This window comes from Nyctereutes procyonoides, unplaced genomic scaffold, assembly GCF_905146905.1.
Source record: "Nyctereutes procyonoides isolate TBG_1078 unplaced genomic scaffold, NYPRO_anot_genome, whole genome shotgun sequence".
Classification (NCBI taxonomy): domain Eukaryota; kingdom Metazoa; phylum Chordata; class Mammalia; order Carnivora; family Canidae; genus Nyctereutes; species Nyctereutes procyonoides.
The window spans coordinates 8,292,274-8,312,512 of record NW_026575034.1 but is presented as its reverse complement, the minus strand read 5'-3'; the positions used below and the strand labels follow the sequence as shown (position 1 = coordinate 8,312,512).

The 20,239-nt window shown below is 34.8% G+C and overlaps 1 protein-coding gene across 2 annotated transcripts in view; it reads left to right on the top strand.

The window, feature by feature from the left end:
* The window catches only part of PRMT3 (protein arginine methyltransferase 3), a 124,775-nt gene that overhangs the window by 58,617 nt on the left and 45,919 nt on the right, over nt 1-20,239 (top strand). For both annotated transcript variants that reach the window (XM_055317790.1, XM_055317791.1), the window contains one exon: nt 8,147-8,225. In XM_055317790.1, coding sequence (XP_055173765.1) covers nt 8,147-8,225 — 79 coding nt within the window. The remainder of the gene's footprint in view (nt 1-8,146; nt 8,226-20,239) is intronic.

Sequence of the window (20,239 nt, the reverse complement as noted above, 5' to 3'; positions counted from 1 at the left end):
GAACAACGTAGATGACAAGCCCCTCCCTTGTATTTAACGTAGGGTAAGCGCATATTTTGTGTATTCTACGTCTTGCTTTTTTCATCTCTTTTAAATCTATGAATTTCCTGTTAGGACTACTGTAGGTGCATCCCACAAATTTTACGTTCAACTCCCAATATTACTCTGTAATCTCTGATGAGTGAATTATTTAGAAGTGTGTTTAATTTCTAAGCATTTGGAAAATTTTTTGGTATCTTTCTGTTACTGATATATGGTTTAATTTGATCGATATCATAGGACATACTGTATATGTTGTCACTACATTAAATTTGTTCACATTTGTTTCATGGTCCAGAATATGGTTCTGTTTTGTTGAAATGTTCCACATTCATCATATAAATGAATGTGTATTCTGCTATTGTTGAATCGCTGTCACATAATTGTCAATTGAGTCAAATTGGTTGATAATATGACTCAGATCTTTTAAGTGTTTATTATTTTAAGTCTACCTGTTCTATTAACTATTAAAAGAAGAATAATGCAGTTTCTACCTATAGTTCGGGAGTTGTTTCTCATTTCATTCTGTCAGTTTTTGCTTCAGATAGTTTTATGTGGTTGTTAGGTGCATGCACATTAGAATTGTTACATGTTACTGATAGTGGCTTTATCATTATTGTTCTTTGTCCCTGATATTATTTTTGGTCCTTTACTTTACCATTTTTCTAATTAATTCTGTACTATTCCAGACATGTTCTAAACATTTATAAACAGATTGGAGTGTGTGTTCCTTTTGCCTTCTCCTAGACTATTGCATGTTACATAATAATTAATATAAATCTTCCCTTTAATAAGTTATGAAATATAACATGCACAGAAGATTGCATAAACTTATAGACACAGTGTAAGAAATAGTTATATAATGAACACCTGTATCAAAATATAGAAAAGCAGCTGTCAAGTATCTTTTCAACTTTCTCAGATATCTGTATATACTACCTTCACCTTCAAATGTCTTTCTTATATATCTTTTCAAATATCTCTTAACATCTTTTTATTCTGTCTATTAGAACTTCTTTCTGACCACAGAGAAGTTACCACTCTTCTGATCTCTGTGGTAATCATTCACATGCTTTCTGTATGTTTTTGCCACTTATATTTACATTCCAAACCAGTATAGTTTGTATTTTCCAGTTTTTGAGATTTATATAAATGTAATCAAAACCTAAGTATCTTTTTGTGTAAAGAAATAGCTTTTTGCATACTTCACTAAGTCATGTTTATAACATTCATCAATATTGCCAGTGTGGATAATTTGTTCATCTTCATTTCTGTATATTCTATTGTGTAGATTCTGTTCATTTCTTATATTCTGTTGTGTTGATTATTCTGTACTTGGTGGACACTGGATCATTTCTAGTTCTTTTACCATGACACATAATAGTGCTGTCATATACAGGTACATGTATACTGTTACACTTAAGCATGCTTTTCTACATCTATATTTAGAATTAGAATTGCCAGATAACAAGGTGTGCTGCTCTTGTGCTTTACTAGATAATGCCAAACTTCTCCAAAGTAGTAAAATTTTTCTTTATTGTTCCATAGACTTGTCAATGCTGGACATTGTATGACTAGCCACTCCACTAGTACTTTCTATTTGTGTTTGAATTACTAGTGAGGTTCACCATCTCTATATGTGATTATTGGCTCTTTGGATTTCCTGTTTTGTGAAGTAATTCTGTATAATTCTTTGTCCATTTTCCTTTGGATTGCCTGTGTTTTCTTAATTATTCTTTGTGGGAGGTAAAGATAGGTGTGTGTTTGATATCTTTTCAGACTGACTTTTTAATTCTTTTTATGTTTTTAGATGAGCAGAGGTTCTGAATTTTAATTTCCTTAGACAGTTGTGGGAATAAAAATTGTCAGTCGTTCTAAGGCAGTTTAATGATAACGGATCAAAATCTTAAATGTGCATGTCCTTTAATCCAGAAATCCTGCTTTAAAGAAATTTATCTTAGCCAAAGATGTGAAACATTGAAAAGATGTCTTTGTGTGTGTACATTTACATGCATTTTTTTCTTACCCATTCTATAGTAAAATAAATGCAAAGTATGCAGGTATTCTTGTTGCTTGATATCTCAAGCACCTTACCAAGCGTGTAATTGTAATATGTCTCAGTCATTGTAGAACTGTCAGTAAGAAAGTACCTTACCCAAAAGGATTTTACAGTTTTTAAAATCTCAGTAACTTCATTATCACATTCATTAGTACTGGCACATTTTAAGTTGAAAGAGTCAAGGGATAGACTGGGGAATCATTGAAAAAACTATACAGTTCAGGTTTTCAGCGTATACGGCTATAATAAATATAATGGTGAAATAGAGGTGATATGATATCCTGTAAAAACTAAAGTTTTGTACATTTTAAGTGAAGAGCACTGTAGATTAGGAGAAAATGCTTATCTAAGTACTTTTTTGATATCTCTAGAGCAGTGGTTTTCAGTGGCGAAGGGCATCCAGTTTCGCCCACCTAGGGATATTTGGGCATTGGGAAATGTCTGGAAACATCTTAGGTTTCTACAGCAGGCAGTTAGGGATGAATTAGGGATGAGAAAGAGTGCTGGTGGCCTTTGGTAGGTAGAAGCCAGGAGTACTGCTGAACATCGTACAATGAACAGGATTGCCTCTACGATAAAATACTATCTGGCCCAAATATCAGTAGTGCCATGGTTGAGAAACCCTGCTTTAAAGTTCTTATTTATATGGATTGATAATAACTTCTAAATAAGGTCATATTATAAAGGACCCCTGACCTAGTATGAGACATCAAGGAAGATTTTCCTTAAAAGATGTCATCATTAAAAATATGTTTTGTCACACACATATACAATAGATATATACAATAGATACTTCCTTAACCAGTCTGCATTTAATTCATCGAATTAATGATGTTCTGCATTCTTTCTTTATAATGTGCAGGATTCAATGACTAAACACTTAAAGCTGATAAATTACCTTTGGTGTGCTGCTCCTCTTTTGCTCCTAATAGTTATATGTTTACCAAGAGCTTATTGTGTTTGTTTCCCTGCTTCTTTATATATTATCAGTTAATATTAACATAGACTGTTGAACAAGATCATAAAAAAGATACTTGTTGAATAAAGTAATGAGTAAAACATTCGTGACAGACTAGAAGTGGGAAGCAGAGGATTAAAGAATTCAGAGATTCTCCACTTGGCAAGATACCTTTAGATTCTTTTTTTAAAATAACCAAAACTGGAGATTACATGGAATCCGTTGAGTATGATTTCTACATAGAAGATTGTGAAGATCTTAATTCATAGATTCACTCTTAAAGGGTATTAGTAAACAAATCTACACTTATTTATATTTTTTTCTTAAAATGTATTGTTTTCAACTAACAACTAACTAGTAGTCCTGATCAGTTATATCTACAGTAAATTTTACAGAATTGAGAGTAGTATTGGAAAAAACTATCATGAAATACTTATGCTTCAGAAATATACTAAAAATTGGGTTTAGATTTTGTAGCCTTGCTTATTTGTTAGAAGTAATCTTTTATTTTTATCTTTATATAAATTCAATTATCGAGTATTTGTCACTCTTTATTTGTAACTCTCTTCTGCCTGTTTTTTGACTCATTAATTCTGCCTGAGAGTATATCAGTAACTCACTTATTCATACTAAAAAAAAAAAATAGGGAAAACCTTATACTGAAGGTATGATTTATCATTAATCTTTTATCATTAATTTATTCCAAGAAGATATGAGAAGACATTTTAAAAATAAGGTTCCCATTTCAATGAGTAATGTTAATGTCTCTGTCCCTGATTTGATCCAATGTGTTCCTTTTGTAGTAATTAATTTTTGAAGTATAAATGAAAATTTTAATTTTAAAAAGTAAATGTCACTTTGGAAAGAAGAGTGCCCCATGAGCATCATGGGAGAAAATATTGGGTATAATTCTCTTCCAGATGGCACCCCTACAGGTGAGGCAGCAGCCTGTGAAATTACAGTCTGAATTACACTGCAGATGAGCTGGGCATTTGGAGCATCGCCTTCTGATATCAGTAATAAATGACTTGGTTCAGAACCAAGGACAGTTCCCAGGAAATGAAAGGCTGTTCTATCTCTTAGGGAGCCTATAGTAAAATGAAGTTTAGCAAAGTGGAAAGTTGAGAGAAAGGACAACAGCAGTACATATATGAATCTCTTCATCTGCTCATATTTTAAGCTAGATGTATTAATTTATCTCACAGATGTCATATGTTGATTCTACATATATTCTGATATTTGCATTGTTTTTCTAAACTGATAATTTTCATAATGGATGGTGGCTAAGAGCCAGTTGGAAACTAAGCTATCACTCTGAAATATTATGAATCATATACCTATTATAAATTCTAATCTTGTTTAATATGCTTTATGAGAAATTTTTCATTTCAGAACATTTGAGTCCTTAATTCCAAAGGTGGTATAATACAAATACTAAATCTTATTTTCAATTAGGTAAATCAATTTAAGAAGCAACATAGTATAGTTATTCAGAACATGACTGTAGTTATACATAAGACCAAGGTTCAGATTCTAAGTCATTCAACCATTTTTGTGATTATGAGCTGTTTTTTTTAAATCCTATGGTTTTAAGCTATTTAACGTTTGTAGGGATCCCTGGGTGGCACAGTGGTTTGGCGCCTGCCTTTGGCCCAGGGCGCGATCCTGGAGACCCGGGATCGAATCCCATGTCGGGCTCCCGGTGCATGGAGCCTGCTTCTCCCTCTGCCTGTGTCTCTGCCCCCCCCCCTCTCTCTCTGTGTGTGTGTGTGTGTGTGTGTGACTGTCATAAATAAATTTTAAAAAATAATAAAAAATTAATGTTTGTAAACCTTAATTTCCTTATCAGTTAAATGGAAATAACAAAGTGCTTTAGAGAAGAAATAAAAGTTAATCCTTGTAAAGATACTTAATACAATAAAACTCAACAATTACCACTACTATATGAGAATTTTAATTTTAAAAAACAAAACAGCATTTAAAAATAAGTTTTAGGGGCATCTGGGTGGTTCAGTAGGGTAAGCATCCAACTCTGGATCTCAGCTCAGGCAAATCTTTTTCTCATGGTTGTGAGTTCAGGACCCACATTGGGCTCCATGGAGCCTATTTTAAATAAGAGGGGGAGAGGTTCTTAAAATAACCAGCTTTATTTTGTCCCAGAAAAATAACAAAAGGCAGGTGCTGTTTGATTTTAACAAATATGATGATGTGTGATATTAGTAACTCTTATTCTTGTATTCATTCAGAAATTTCTTAATAAGTTCCTGCTTCTTCCTCATACTCTGCTCCTCCCCACTCTCCGCTCCCCCCCCCATGTTCATGCTTTCTCTCAAATAAAATCTTTAAAAACAAAGAGAAAGGCACTCCTCTGAGACTTAAATACAGGAGTGCACCTTTTTACCTTTTTCATCACTATACTATTAGTACTGACCATAGCACCAGTTTAAAATATGTTGCAATTTAATCTCTGAGTGGCTAATAATAACTTTATCATAAATACAGTAAATAAGCATGTTGTTAGAAGGAGTTACTTTTAAAAAATTTTTTTTAAAGATTTTATTTATTCATGAGAGACAGAGAGAGGCAGAGACACAGGCAGAGGAAGAAGCAGGCTCCGTGCAGGGAACCCTGACATGGGTGGGACTCCATCCCAGGTCTCCAGGATCATGCCCCAGACCAAAAGCAACGTCAAACTGCTGAGCCACCCGACCTGCCCAAGAAGGAGCTATTTTTAATTACTGATGGAAAGGCTTTTAGTTTATTTGTAGTACATGGAAGTAAGACAGAGTTTAGACATAGGATGCAAAACACTTAGATTTTTTGCCAACTGCTGTGAAAATTAATATTAGAAACTGTTGACACAGTGCCAAGTCAGTGACAAACTATTTTTTTTTGCCTCCTTCCAAAGAAGACTGGACTATAATGAATTCTTAGTTTGTATCAAAATATGAATTAATTTAACTTTATTTTAATGTTTTAACATGCGGTAATCTTGCAAATAGGGACTGTTTTTTTCCCCCAATCTATTAACATGTTTTACCAGCTGATCTTTTTTTTCTTTGTGTGTGCACACATATACATAGTTTTGGCTAGTCTGAGAAAAGATAGAAGACTTCTCTTTTGGGACGCCTGGGTAGCTCAGTGAGTGAGCATCTGCCTTCCACTCAGGGCATGATCCCAGGTCCAGGGATCGAGTCCCACATCAGGCTCCCTGTGAGGAGCCTGCTTCTCCCTCTGCCTGTGTCTCTGCCTCTCTCTCTCTCTCTCTCTCTGTGACTATCATAAATAAATAAAAATTTTAAAAAATTAAAAAAAGACTTCTCTTTTAATAATTGCTTGGGATCAATTAAAATACACTTTAATCAACAGATGAATGCTTATTTATAAGTAGTAGTGTGCAGAGATATAAATGAATTAGGTCAGATTGCTAAAGATTTCTTACTGACTTCCAGAAGTTCCTTGTTGTTTCAATATACAGATGATATTAATAGTGAACAAACTTGTAAGAGTAAACATACTACTAAGATACTCTAACCAGAAGAGCAGTTTCCACCAAATCCTTAATTTTCCTACTATAAACAAATTAATAAAAGGGCTTTGTTGCTAAATCTTTCTTTTGTAGGCAAGTATTTTCTTCTCACTGAATTGCTGTGTTGCTGGGAATGGGTAAACATCAGTGTAGACTTGCTAGTGGTAGTTTAGGTTTTTTAAAGTGATTGAAGCTTGTGAGCTGTAATTGTCTATAAATTTAAATCTACTGTTAATCTCTCTTGAAAATTATCCATCCCAGGTTTGTAGGTTTTTCTTCTCCTAGAGACCCCTTTAAAAAGTCTTTGTTCGTATGGTTATAGAGTATTCCATTTATCCTGTAAAAACAGTTTATTGTACACAGAACAAATGAGTAAATGAGAACAGTTTTTATTTAGAATGCAGTCATTAGGGCAGAATTCGTGTTGGTTCACTCTAAGCTTTAAGAAAGTGTTTTATGTGCTAAGCACTGTGCAGAGTACTTGACTTTTCCTGCTGCTCTGGGTAGTTGAGGGGTAGGCTCTAGAAGGAGAAAGATTGACTCAAGCTGTCATTGAGCTCTCACTCACGATAGCGGTAGTGGTAAATTTTCTTGTCACCTGTGCTATGATTATCCTTTCTTGGTAGAGGATTCATTACTGGTCTCTAAAATCTGGAAGGTGTATTTCATGAACATAGAACACTAGTTGTGCAAGACATTGATAGGTATAAAATAGGGGGGAAAGGAGGTTTATAGTCAAAAAGTGGGTGGCATATTGTTAAGATTTATTCACTAGTCCTCTTTACCATAGTCCTCTCTACCATAACACTTGCCAGAACTATTAATGTGCTAATGTGCGTTATGAATCTCAAGACGAGGGTAAAGCATCCGGTGTTTCTTAAAGATTCCCTCCTTTCCTTATTTTGTTTAGTTTTGTTTGTTTTAACAAAAAAGTCAGTCATTGGGCAGGAAGCTCTTTGAGAAATGTTGTTCTAGTCTAAGGTTTCTTAACCTTAGCCCTATCAACATTGGGGGCTGGGCAGTTCTTTTTTGGAGCTTTCTTTGCATTTGTAGGATGTTTATCAGCATCTCTTGGCTTTACCTTACTAGATGTCGATAGCACCCTTCCTTCCCCCCCACCCCCAAGTTGTGACAGTCAAAAATGACATTAGATATAGCCAGATGTCCTCCAGGGGGCAAAATCTGGTTGAGAACCAATGTCTAGATTAATATTGCAATATTCCAGGGAGTTATAGGATACATTAGCAATTTCTGTCTCCGGTTTTCCTTTTAATAAGGAAGAAACAATTGTCTAGAAAGTGGAAGTACAGATTAAGAAGGTTTACTACATTCGACTGTAATAAACTTTCTGGGTCCATTTTATACACTGGCCTGATTTTTTAAGGGTACTTGGAAAATTTAATGCAAACAATAATTTCAGACTTTGCAGAAAATTATATGGCAGAGACAAAAAAAAAACCCACACCTTTTATAAAAAGAGTAGCCCAGATATTTACATTGATGTACTTATGAGGATACTGATTCTATATTTCTAAAATACTTTTTTATGTTTTTTATGCAGGGCTATTTTCTTCTTTTTGAATCTATGTTAGATTCTGTCCTTTATGCAAAGAACAAGTACTTGGCAAAAGGAGGATCGGGTGAGTATAAAATTCTAGTTTTAATAATGTAATTTTAGTCTGGCAGAACCAAGTGAACCTTTGGATTTCAAATAAACTATGCATGACTGAGAAAGTTCCCAATAGAAATGAAAGATGTTTCCACTAGATGAAGCTTGAAGACAATCGTTTACTGTATTGTTGATAGAACATTTTAGAAGATATGCCGGACTCCAAGTTAATGGTATTTTCAAGAATGCTTTGTATAAAAATTCTAATGGTAGTACTAGCTTTGGAAGCTATTTGATGTTGAAATCAAAATCTAACAAACTCCTTTTGATTTTTAATCCTTATGACATTTAGCTCTCTTTTTTTTTCTTTTTCTTTTTTTTTTTTTTTTTTTTAATTGTTCGGTAGAGTATCTCATACTAGGTTGTAAATGACCTACTTCACTGGAAAATTTTCCATGACTTCACTACATATGTAAACCTGTCATCTCTGTGATTTAATAAGAACCTTTAAAAAGTGACTGATTTCTACTAAGTTTATAAAGTGCAGCATACCCAATCAGTATATTTATACTGGATTATCAGTATTTTTATTGGATACCAATAAAATGAAATACACCAAAAATATAAAAGCTTTTTCATGTTAATTCTGTATATTGGAGTAAGATAGTGTTTTTATAACCCATCTGCTACAAACAGTTTCAGGGCAGGGATTATGTTTTGTCCATCTTTGACTCTTCAACAAGCTCTACTGCTCCTGGAACATAGAGCATCATGTAAGATTATTGAATCAAATCATTAAAACTGAATTGAATAGCATCTGTCTCCCTTCATTCACCTCTCCCTGCACCTTCACTTTCTCAAAGCTTCAAGATCAATAAATAGTTTCTGTAGTCAGAGTAGAGTTGATAAAATTGTTATGTAAAGGGGGGGCCTGGGTGGCTCAGTCGGTTGTGCAGTTGAGTGCCTTCAGCTCAGGTCCTGGGATCCAGCCCACAGTGGGCTCCCTGTTCAGTGGAGAGTTGGCTTCTCCCTCTCTGTCTGCCCCTCCCCTCCGCTCATGTTCTCTCTCTCTCTGTCTCAAATAGATAAATAAAATCTTTAAAATAAAATTGTTATGTAAAAAAAGTAGGTGAAAATGAGACATTTTGAACTACTGATATAAAGCACTTGATCACAGTTGTGCCTCCTGCCCATCCATATTCTGTGAAATCACTTTGGCAATTATGGTACAGTAAAAATCAGTGAGGCCAAAACATAAAGCACAGAAAATTCTCCGGTATAATAGAATTCCTTTGTAATAGCTTTTAAATGCTTTACCTTTCTTTTGCAAAATAACTCATTTGTTTTATCACTACATTTTCTTCAAGCATTTCACGATGTGTTCCTGATTTCTGACATGAACCTGTCTAGAATTTTTAGATAAATATACTTTACCCTGCAGAAGTTGGCTATATTTTTCTATAATTGCAGTGGTTTTTTGTTGTTTTTTTTTTTGCAGTGGTTTTTTTTAAATGATTGTTCTACTTAATGACTGAAACTAATATTATCTACCATTTGTTGATTGTCTACTAGCTGCCAAATACTATACTTTACATTATTACGTGTGTAATCCTCACAACAGCCCTTTAAATTTGAGAAACAAAGGCGTCCTAGAGGACACATTAAGTGATCAAGCCTTGACTGTTTTTTTTTTTTAAATGAGATCTGCCAATTCCAATATTTGTTTTCTTTTCTGTATTCCTTTTTTTGTTTCCCTACTAAAGTGCACTTTATTGAGTCTGATTCTTGCCTTGAAGTTCTAGGGAAGATTCAGGAAACTGTTTCCATACCTCCCTGAATGCTATTCGTTGATCTTACTGAAGGACTGACAGCAACTTAATACATTTAAATTGAATTCTCGAGAAATTCATCAAGAACTTACAGCATGGGGGATCCCTGGGTGGCTCAGCAGTTTAACCCCTGCCTTCGGCCCAGGGTGTGATCCTGGAGTTCCGGGATCAAGTCCCACGTCGGGCTACCTGCATGGAGCCTGCTTCACCCTCTGCCTGTGTCTCTGCCTCTCTCTCACACATCTCTGTGTTTCTCATGAATAAATAAATAAAATCTTTTTAAAAAAAAGAACTTACAGCATGAAAATAATGAGGTTATAGTTGATGGAAGAGTAGCAGAGTATTTCGCCTCACCAGGGATGAAGTGGAGACTCCTAAGTCTAGTTCTTTTCATATTTTTACATAGCTAGTACTAGCACTGAGGTAATCTGGAGGTGTATTGAATAGAGGTCAGCGTTTAACTGCCTAAGCAGTGCTATTTAATGTTGATTGTTAACAAAATTAAGAGAAAAGAAGGAAAAGCAGAAATTAGTAATGTGAAGTATCCTAGTTAGCTCATTTTGTTTTTGAGTATCCACTGAATATTATCAGTCATCTAGGGGCTCGTTTTTCTGTTGCAAAGTTTTCTTTGTTTTTCTGAAACAAAGATTTAAGTAGTTAGTAGTGCACAGATTTTAGAAAGAATGACTGAAATATGAGAGAGGGAAAATATTGAAGATTCATATAGAAGCATGAGAGAACCACAATTAATATTTTTACATGAATTTAGGTTCAATTTATGTCTCACTATATATACAATGGTATGGAGGAAGTCCTTCATAAAACATAGCCAAAATATTTGTTCTCCCTGTTTTCACCAAGCATATTTGCAGTATTTTGGAGGTATTCATTTACTCCTATTACTACTAATAAAAATAGTTTTATAAAGTTACTGAAAATGTATATACTAAAGATTGCTTCTACTATGTTTAGCTTAGATTTTCTAAGCACTAGTTGTGTTCACTAATTATAGTGTTTTACATTCAGCTAGCCTATAGATGAAGAGGAAAACTAAGAAAAGGATTTGCTGTGGGTGGGCAAATGGGTTAAATAAGTACTGGGTATAAGGAGGGGCACTTGTGATGACCACTGGGGTGTTGTAAGTAAGTGATAATCACAAATTTCTATACCTAAAACTAATATTGCATTGTATGTTAACTAGCTAGAATTTAAGTTAAAAATTGGAGGGAATAGAACATCATAAAAGAATGATGTTCTGTGACCTATACATATTTTTATAACTAAAATTAAGACAAAAACAAATTATGTTTTAGGATGACTACATAGAATGTAAATACTTTACACCCTAACAATGTCAAATAATACATCTTACAAAACTTGGAAAGAGAATGCAGAAGGCAGATGGGAAGAAGTGTATATACTTGAGTTGCATTATCTTTAATAGCAGGAATACATGGAATCTCATTTAAAGCTGACAAGTCAAGTAATAGAATTATAAGCACATTTAGCACTACAAAGTTAATATTAAAATAATATTTTTGACTAAAATTTAGTGGTGAGGCTTGTGGTGATAAATTCTGTCTATATCTTGATTGTGGTGGTGATTACATGGCATATGTGTTTGTCAAATCACATAGAATTATACACTGAAAAGGCCAAAAAGGGTGAATTTTATTATTGCATATAAATTAAACCTTAATGACAGTGACATTTTAAAAAAGTGAAGTGCCATTTCCTACCTTCAAGGCCATTGAACTATGACAGGGTTTGATTTCTAACTTTTCCAAAAAATATATTAAAGCTGTGTACTGGGATCCCTGGGTGGCACAGCGGTTTGGCGCCTGCCTTTGGCCCAGGGCGCGATCCTGGAGACCCGGGATCGAATCCCACGTCAGGCTCCCGGTGCATGGAGCCTGCTTCTCCCTCTGCCTGTGTCTCTGCCTCTCTCTCTCTCTCTCTCTCTCTCTGTGACTATCATAAATTAAAAAAAAAAATTATAAAAAAAATAAAAATAAAAAATAAAGCTGTGTACTAACTCTGTGACCACCTCAATGTTTGCTGCACATATTATCAATACATATTTGAATTTAAAAAAATACGAGAAAAGGGAAGGGGAGGAATAAATAAATATACTAATTTTATCATTAGACATGATAGGAGATTAATAAATAGTGTTGAAAATAGAGAACTAAAGGTATTCTATAATGTAATTACAAAGTTAGCTACTAAAACAAAAACACAAAACTTCCTAAATATAAGAACTAATACTTACGAAAAGTCAAAATGACCATGTAGTGAAATACTTAAACACAAAAGAAAACAAAAACTACAGATACAGAAAAGATAACATAAAATGGTAGAGTATGACCAAAAAGTTTGTCGTATCCACAAATGTGAATAGGTTAAACTCACCTACTCAGAGAAAAAAGAATTTGAGTTTGGATCACCAAAAAAAAACCCTAACTCTGTATACTCTATAGAGGCACATCTAAAACAAAATTATTTGGAAATATTAAAAGGGTAAAAAAAGATAGTTAAGTACATCCCCCAAAATGAAAGTAGCAGTCATAGTATTGACACCAGACAAGAGGGAATTGGAGCAAAATGTTATATAATCAATCATATGAGTAGGGCTTAGAGCTAAGGCATAAAATCATGCTCATATTCATATGGATGCTCAAAAGTTTTTGACAAAATACAGTTTACATTCTTGTTTTTTTTCAATGAGAAGATACAAATAGGGACTAACTTATATAATAAATTATATTTACCTCAACTGAAAGTTTGTATCACGTTTAATGGGGAAATACTAAAAACATTTCCTCTGTAGGCAAAACAAGATTTGGATGACCACTATTATACCATTATTTCATATTTTACCAGAGGTACTAGTCAGTGCTATTAGAAAAGAGAAAGAACATAGAAGATAAATTAAAAAGGAGATAAAACGAATTCTATTGGTAGATTCTATGATTCAAATCTAGGCACCTCAAGTGAACCAACTGAAAAGTGATAAATAATAAAAGAATTCAGTACATTATTGATCTACAAAATAACAATTAGAAATAAGCAAAACCTATACGCAAACAGCTTTGCTGCTAAACGACAGAAGGAAGATGAAATAAATGGAAAGATAGACCATGTTCTTATAAAAAGAATCAGTGTGATAAGGAAATCAGTTTTCCCAAAATTAATTTAAAATTTAGTGTAATCCAAAAACATTGACATTTGTTGACAATAGATGTCAAGTACATGAGAGTTAATTATACTCTTTTGTTTTTTTGTGTATTTGATATTTTTATGGGATAAATTTTACAAAATTGTATAATTCTAACCAACAGTTGTTTGTTTTTTTTTAATTAGAATTTTAAAATTTTAGTTGTAATGGCAAGGAAAATTGAGATAGAAGGGTACCAGGGTGAGAGAGCCAGGGACAGGAAGACTAGTACTACCAAATATTAGAACACATATAGAGCCTCAATAATTAAAATGGTGTTCTTGAATGGACAAATAAATGAACAGAATTGAGAATCCTGTTACAAGCCAAATAATACATGGTATCTAATATAATTAAGGAAATAACTTACTGTAGTAAATTATGTTGAGACTAAATTATGTGTATGGTATATAGCCCTCTGTGTTAAAAAATAAAGAAAACACAATAAACTCTAAGGTAAAAAATCCACACACCGTAAATATTAAATGAGTCAAGGTTAAATGCAACAACAACAACAAAAAGGATAAAAACTGGAAGGAGACATGGGTGTATTTCCTTATAAACTTGAGGAGTGGGGCTGTCTAAATAAGAACTTGGATTCAGATGCCTTTATTGATTGATACAATTGACTTGAAAGATTGATAAATTTTACTATATTTAAATAAATTTCTAAATGGCAGCATATGGCATATGCAAAGTCATATGAGAAGTACTGACTGAAAAAATTTAGTTTCTGTCACTGACATAAATCTAATCTTAACACATAAATGGATCCTACAAGAAAACAGACCACAAACCCAGTAGAAAATTGGGCAAGGAATTGAACGGAATCTCACAGAAAAGGAATACCAGTGACTCATAAAAATGTGCTCAGTCTCTGTTCTATTAAGAAAAATGTCTAATTTGAGGACTCTGTCCTACTCAAGGTTGCACAAAATACTCCTGTGTTTTTCTTGAAGTCATAGCTTTGACATTTAGATCTGTGGTTCGTTCATTTCAAATTTTTGTGTATAGCGTGAGGTAAACATAAATACTATTATTTTCTTTTTTTAAGATTTTATTTATTCATTCATGAGAGACAGAGAGAGAGAGAGGCAGAGACACAGGCAGAGGGAGAAGCAGGCTCCATGCAGGGAGCCCGATGTGGGACTCGATCCCGGGTCTCCAGGATCACACCCCGGGCTGAAGGCAGGTGCTAAACCGCTGAGCCACCCAGGGATCCCGATACTACTATTTTCTAGCACTCTTTGTTGAAATGATTTCCTTTCCCATAAATTGCTTGGCATCATTGTTGAAAATTAATTGGCCATGTATGTGTGGATATGTTTTTGTATTCTGTTCATTTGATCTGTAAGTCTCTCTTCATCAATACCATACTGCCGGGCAGCCCGGGTGGCTCAGCGGTTTAGCGCTGCCTTCAGCCTGGGGAGGAGTGATCCTGGAGACTGCATCCATACAACGCATAGTTACGAAGACAGTCAGTTCCTAACTCATTGTTTTCTCATCTCAACAGGGCCTTTTGTTAAAAATATGGATGTTCAGGGGATCCCTGGGTGGCGCAGCGGTTTAGCGCCTGCCTTTGGCCCAGGGCGCGATCCTGGAGACCCGGGATCGAATCCCACGTCGGGCTTCCGGTGCATGGAGCCTGCTTCTCTCTCTGCCCCTCTCTCTCTCTCTCTCTCTCTCTCTCTCTCTCTCTCTGTGTGTGTGACTATCATAAATTTAAAAAAAATATGTATATTCAGGCCCCACATCAGATCCTTTGAACCAAAATGTAGGGGGAAAGCCTTATTTTAAGGATTTATTTATTTATTTATTTATTCGTTTATTTGGGTTGGGTTTTTTAAAGAATTTATTTAAAATATACATTTTCCTTTGTATCACTCCAAGTTATTGTTGGAAAAAAATAGAAATCTACCTTGGCTATTTAACAGAGTAGAACTTTATTAAAAGGATAGATAGGAAAAAAAAAGGATAGATAGGGTAGATTATTAAAAGGATAGATAGGATAGATTATTAAGTTCTTGTGAGAGCTAGAAAACCAGGCTGGAAGGTATACAGCCAGGAATAACATTCAGAATTATGTTACAGGACTGTTTTTTTGTTTTGTTTTGTTTTGTTTTGTTTTTTACAGGACTGGTTTAGACGTAATACCACTACCCTAATACAGGGCACTGTCTGGCATGTCACATTGCTGATCTTAACAAACAGTAGACCTTGCTGCCTCTGAGAAGTAGCCAGACTTTTAGGTGCTTATCATTGGTGAACCTAGGTCATGTGTACATGCCTAACCTACAAGCGAGAGAGGGGAAGCAAGCTTCTGTCATTTTCAGCTTCTGTAGAGGGAAGCAGGCCCTGCCTTGTAACAGAGAATTTCTACAAGTAGTTCAGAAGGGGGCAGCAAAATAGAGTGGGCGATATATAGGATACATTCTTCACCAATAGATCTGTCTCTCCACAGTTTTGCATTGGAAACCTGATCTCTGCTACTAACAAATTGCCTCTGTTGTAACGTCCCTATTTGCTTCTGTACCTTCCTAGCTATTTCCTTCTCTGTGGAAAGCTGAATTGTACAGCTTACACACTGCTCCTTCATTTCTACTTGGTTGCTTTCCTTTTTAGTGTTTCTTTTCGCACCATGTACTTCCATAACTCAGCTGGAATAAGTAAAGCTGAATGTTTCCATTTTCCTCACTTTGCCCTGAAATGTTATTAATCTCCAATCTTTCTCAACCCTTTTCTCCCTCCTCTTTCTCTTTGAACAAGTGCTCATTTACCTTAGGAAAATGGAGTTCCTCTTTTCCTTTCTTCCATTTGAAAATCATAAAATGTAGCTTCATGCATAATGGAAAGCATATAGATTTTGCAATTAGACCTTATGTTGAATCCCTTTGTCAGATACGGTTATAGTTACCCACTTAGCTGATCAAGACTGGTAACGTGAGCAAGTTACTTTACCGCTACTAATGTCAGTTTTCTTATCTGTAAAATGAGGATTATAATCTATCTTAATAGAATCAAACAAAAATCTAAATGAGATGCTCGAAATGAAGTAGTTGCTCAATAAAGGTTAATCCCCCTCCTGAGTTACATCTGATAAACTGTAGATTTACAGTATAATGAGCTATAGCTAGTAAAATGAGATTAGTGTTAGGTTTATACCGTATAAAAATTTTGAAATGAATTTAAACATTGTGCTATGAAGACTTGACTGTCACATAATTTATCTTCGTATAATCAGCCACTGATCATGGTTCATAGTGCTTGGAGGTTTCCTTTAGTATTTCTATAATTCACTGTCTGCTTCCTCATTTTCAAATCTGCATTTTTCACATTTGTTATTTTTGTTTGGTTCAGTGATCTTGCAGTAGTATCATTTTCTACTTTTTTTCAATACATAATTTCTCAGTAAAAATTGTAGCCATATTTTAGCCTAGCTAAGCTAGGTCTAGTCACTATTTATTTATAAGTTAATGATAGGACAGTGTTTCCAATTTCCAAATCAGAATTAATTTTTTTAAGATATTCTTATTATATAAGTTGGAAATTGATTTTTAAGCTTATCCAACTTTAGATATTTACTGACTTTGTAACTTGATAGTATACTTCCCTTTATATATATATATCAATCATTTTGTCATTGACTGTTAGTTTACTAAAATCTTTCTCCATATCATTGATGTATATTGTGAGTGAGTAGAATAGTTTATTTTGACTTATCATCTCCTTTTGTTCTAAAACCTTTTTATTCTCTGGTTATTTATATACATGCAGTGATGCCATTGCTTACAAGGAATTGTTTCTTTATGCATCTCAGTCTTACCCTTTAGTGTCCAAAAGTTTGCAAGGCATTTCTAAGGGATAAAGGATTTCCCATCTTTATTCACCATGTGAGCTGTTCTAGTGACAAATGAATTCTGGGCAGTGAATCGAGAAGGACACAGATGTCAAAGCCATGAATTTATAAATGGTCTGTTAAGAGGGTGCTTTGTCCAATCAGCGCTTTGTTAATTTCACCTACAAGAAGGAATAATTACTCAGTTTTGCTTCTATCTGGCAAAAACCAAATGACAAATGTGTCACAATGTGAAGGTAAAAGGTTAGGCAAGATTCTGGCAGGTGACCCAAAATTTTAGCCAGCTGTGAGGAGGTGGATATGGAACTAAACTGGCCTATAACACTGAGTACAGGTCCTTTATGAATATTCATAGCTCTAACAAAGATAAAATTAATTTCATTTTTAAATGTTAACAAAAAACATTTTCTGTATCTTTGTGAAATATAATTACCTTGAAAAATATACCTCAACGCTAGAAAAAGTAAAATCATACCTCTTCCAGTTGCTTATTACAAAAATATTTTTAAACTTTTTAAAATTTATTTTAGTAGTAGCTTTTCGTTATGAAAAATTATCCCAGGGGATCCCTGGGTGGCTCAGCAGTTTGGCGCTTGCCTTTGGCCCAGGGTGTGATCCTGGAGTCCCGGGATCAAGTCCCACGTCGGGCTTCCGGCATGGAGCCTGCTTCTCCCTCTGCCTGTGTCTCTGCCCCCCCCCCTCATGAATAAATAAAATCTTTATAAAGAAAAAAAAATCATCCTTATTTCTTAGTAGTAGTACTAGTATATCATAGTGCTTGAATACAGAGCCAGAGGTCAGAAAACTTTTTCTACAAAATGCCGGACAATAGTATTTTCAGTTTTGTAAGCCATCCGGTCTCTGTCCCAACTACTCAACTTTGCCACTGGAACACAGTACAGCCCTAGACCATAGGTAAGTAAGTGAGGGTGGCAGTGTTCCAGTTAAACTGTTTACAGAAACAGGCAGGGGACTGAATTTGAACCATGGCCTTGTTTGCCAGACCCTGATATAGAGAATAATGATTTTTAATTTTTCACTAAGATTTTTCATAATTGAAATAGAAGAACTCTGAGCTATGTTAAGTGATTTGTATGTCTGTGCACATTGTAACTCTGAAGGATATTCAGTTTCCCATAGACTATAGTGTGACTGGCACTCCCTGAAGTAGTACAATATGGTGGCTCTGATAATGACCTCCCTCATCCGTTCTCCCACATCTCTATCAAGGATATCCATATCTGGCCTGCTGCCTGTTTTTGTAGATAAAGTTTTATTGGAACATAGCCAAGCTCATTTATTTACTTATTGTCTGTAGCTGCTTTCACAGTTATAGGGGCAAAGATAAATAGTTTCAATAAAGACCATATGGCCCACAAAACCTGAAATAGTTACTTTATAGAAAAGGTGTGCTGATCCCTGATCTGTACCCTTACTATATTCCTTTTTAAGGATGAAGTTCCAGGGGAAAATGTGGGAGCTTGTATGATTGTCATATTAAGTCCAACAAAGGATATCTAAAGAAGTTGCCAGGTATCTAAAGTTGCTGTAGAATTCTGTTTCTTCTTCAGTGTTTCTCATCTAAGGATTTGGTTCAAGAAACTAAACATGCTTTCCTATAGCTGATACTCTTGCTGGATCAGCATAGTCAACAAACTAAATGCTTTGAAGAATTGATAATAGGAATTAAAATACAGTCAAGAGGCTCACCATGGCTGTGGAAGAGGAGGAGAGTAGAAGTGACTCATGGTACATGGCAGCCAACTCTAGCATGGTGCAGCTAAAGGCTGTGGATAGAAATAAAGTTTGGGGGAAAGGGAGGCTTATTTACTGCAGTTTAAGTCTGAAGGCTAGTTAATCTTTTGTGCATTTCTTTGGTACATATATACTTACTTTCAGTTTAGTGATATAAGAAAATGTGATTTATATTTTAATTCATGAATCCCCTGAATCTTATTTGAAGGACAAAGTTAATTTTGTTATTTGTCAGAGAAAAAAAATCAATATTTTTTTAATTTGGTGCTATACAGACTTTGTACCCTTATTATTAGAGTTGTTTCTTCCTGAATCGCTCTTTTCCCCTCGCTTCTCTTAACACTTACTCTGCTGGTATTCTTGCTTTGGTGGCCCCAGCTTCTCAGCCATTTATTATCAGCCTTCTTTTCTTCTATACATCCCTTAAATCATAGTACTCATCATGTACTCTCCCTAGATGACTTGATGAGCTCCAATAACATACATTTCCATTCATATGATCATGGTCCCAAGTTTATATCTTGAACCCAGATCATATCTTAAATTTCAGTCCCATCTATTCAGCTGCTTATTGGATATTTTTACCCATTTGTCCTATAAGCACTGAATTCTTACGTTCCTCTTGAATCTGCCCTTATTTATTCCCTAATGTAATGGTTAGTACCACAATCTTCTCGGCTGCTAAAACTATTGTCCTTGACTCTTTCCTCTTCATCACCTCCACAGCCAGCCAGTCCTGTGAGTTTTTCCTCCTTAAATGTCCCTTGAACAATATGGGAGTTAGGGACATCAACTGCCCCACCTCCTGTGTGGTCAAAAGTCTATAACTTTTGACTCCCCAAAAACTTAACTACTAATAGCCTACTGTTGACTGGAAGCCTTACCAGTAACCTCAACAATCGATTAACACGTTTTGTATGTTGTTTGTATTATATACTGTAGTCTTACAATAAAGTAAGCTAGAGAAAAGAAAATGTTATTAATAAAATCATAAGAAAGAGAAAATACATTCACAGTACTATATTTATCCAAAAAAATTCCATGTATAAGTGAACCCGCACAGTTCAAACCTGTGTTGCTCAAGGGTCAGCTGTATATATATCTCCCCCTTTCCATTCCCACAGCCGTTGTTCTACTTCAGGTCACCTAGGTTATTACAACTATCTCTTATTTTGTCTTTGTCTTAATCTTGCATCTTCCCATTCATTCTTCACTTTTACTCCATCTGGCTTTTCCAAACCAAAATCTGATCGAGTTGTAACCCTATGTGAAATTGTTCACAGCCTTGTCATTATTAGGATAAAATCCAGTTTACTAATAACATGATTTACCCAGCCAAGGTTTCTCTGCTCCCTTCTTACCTTTCTAGTCTTATATCTCTTTCTCTC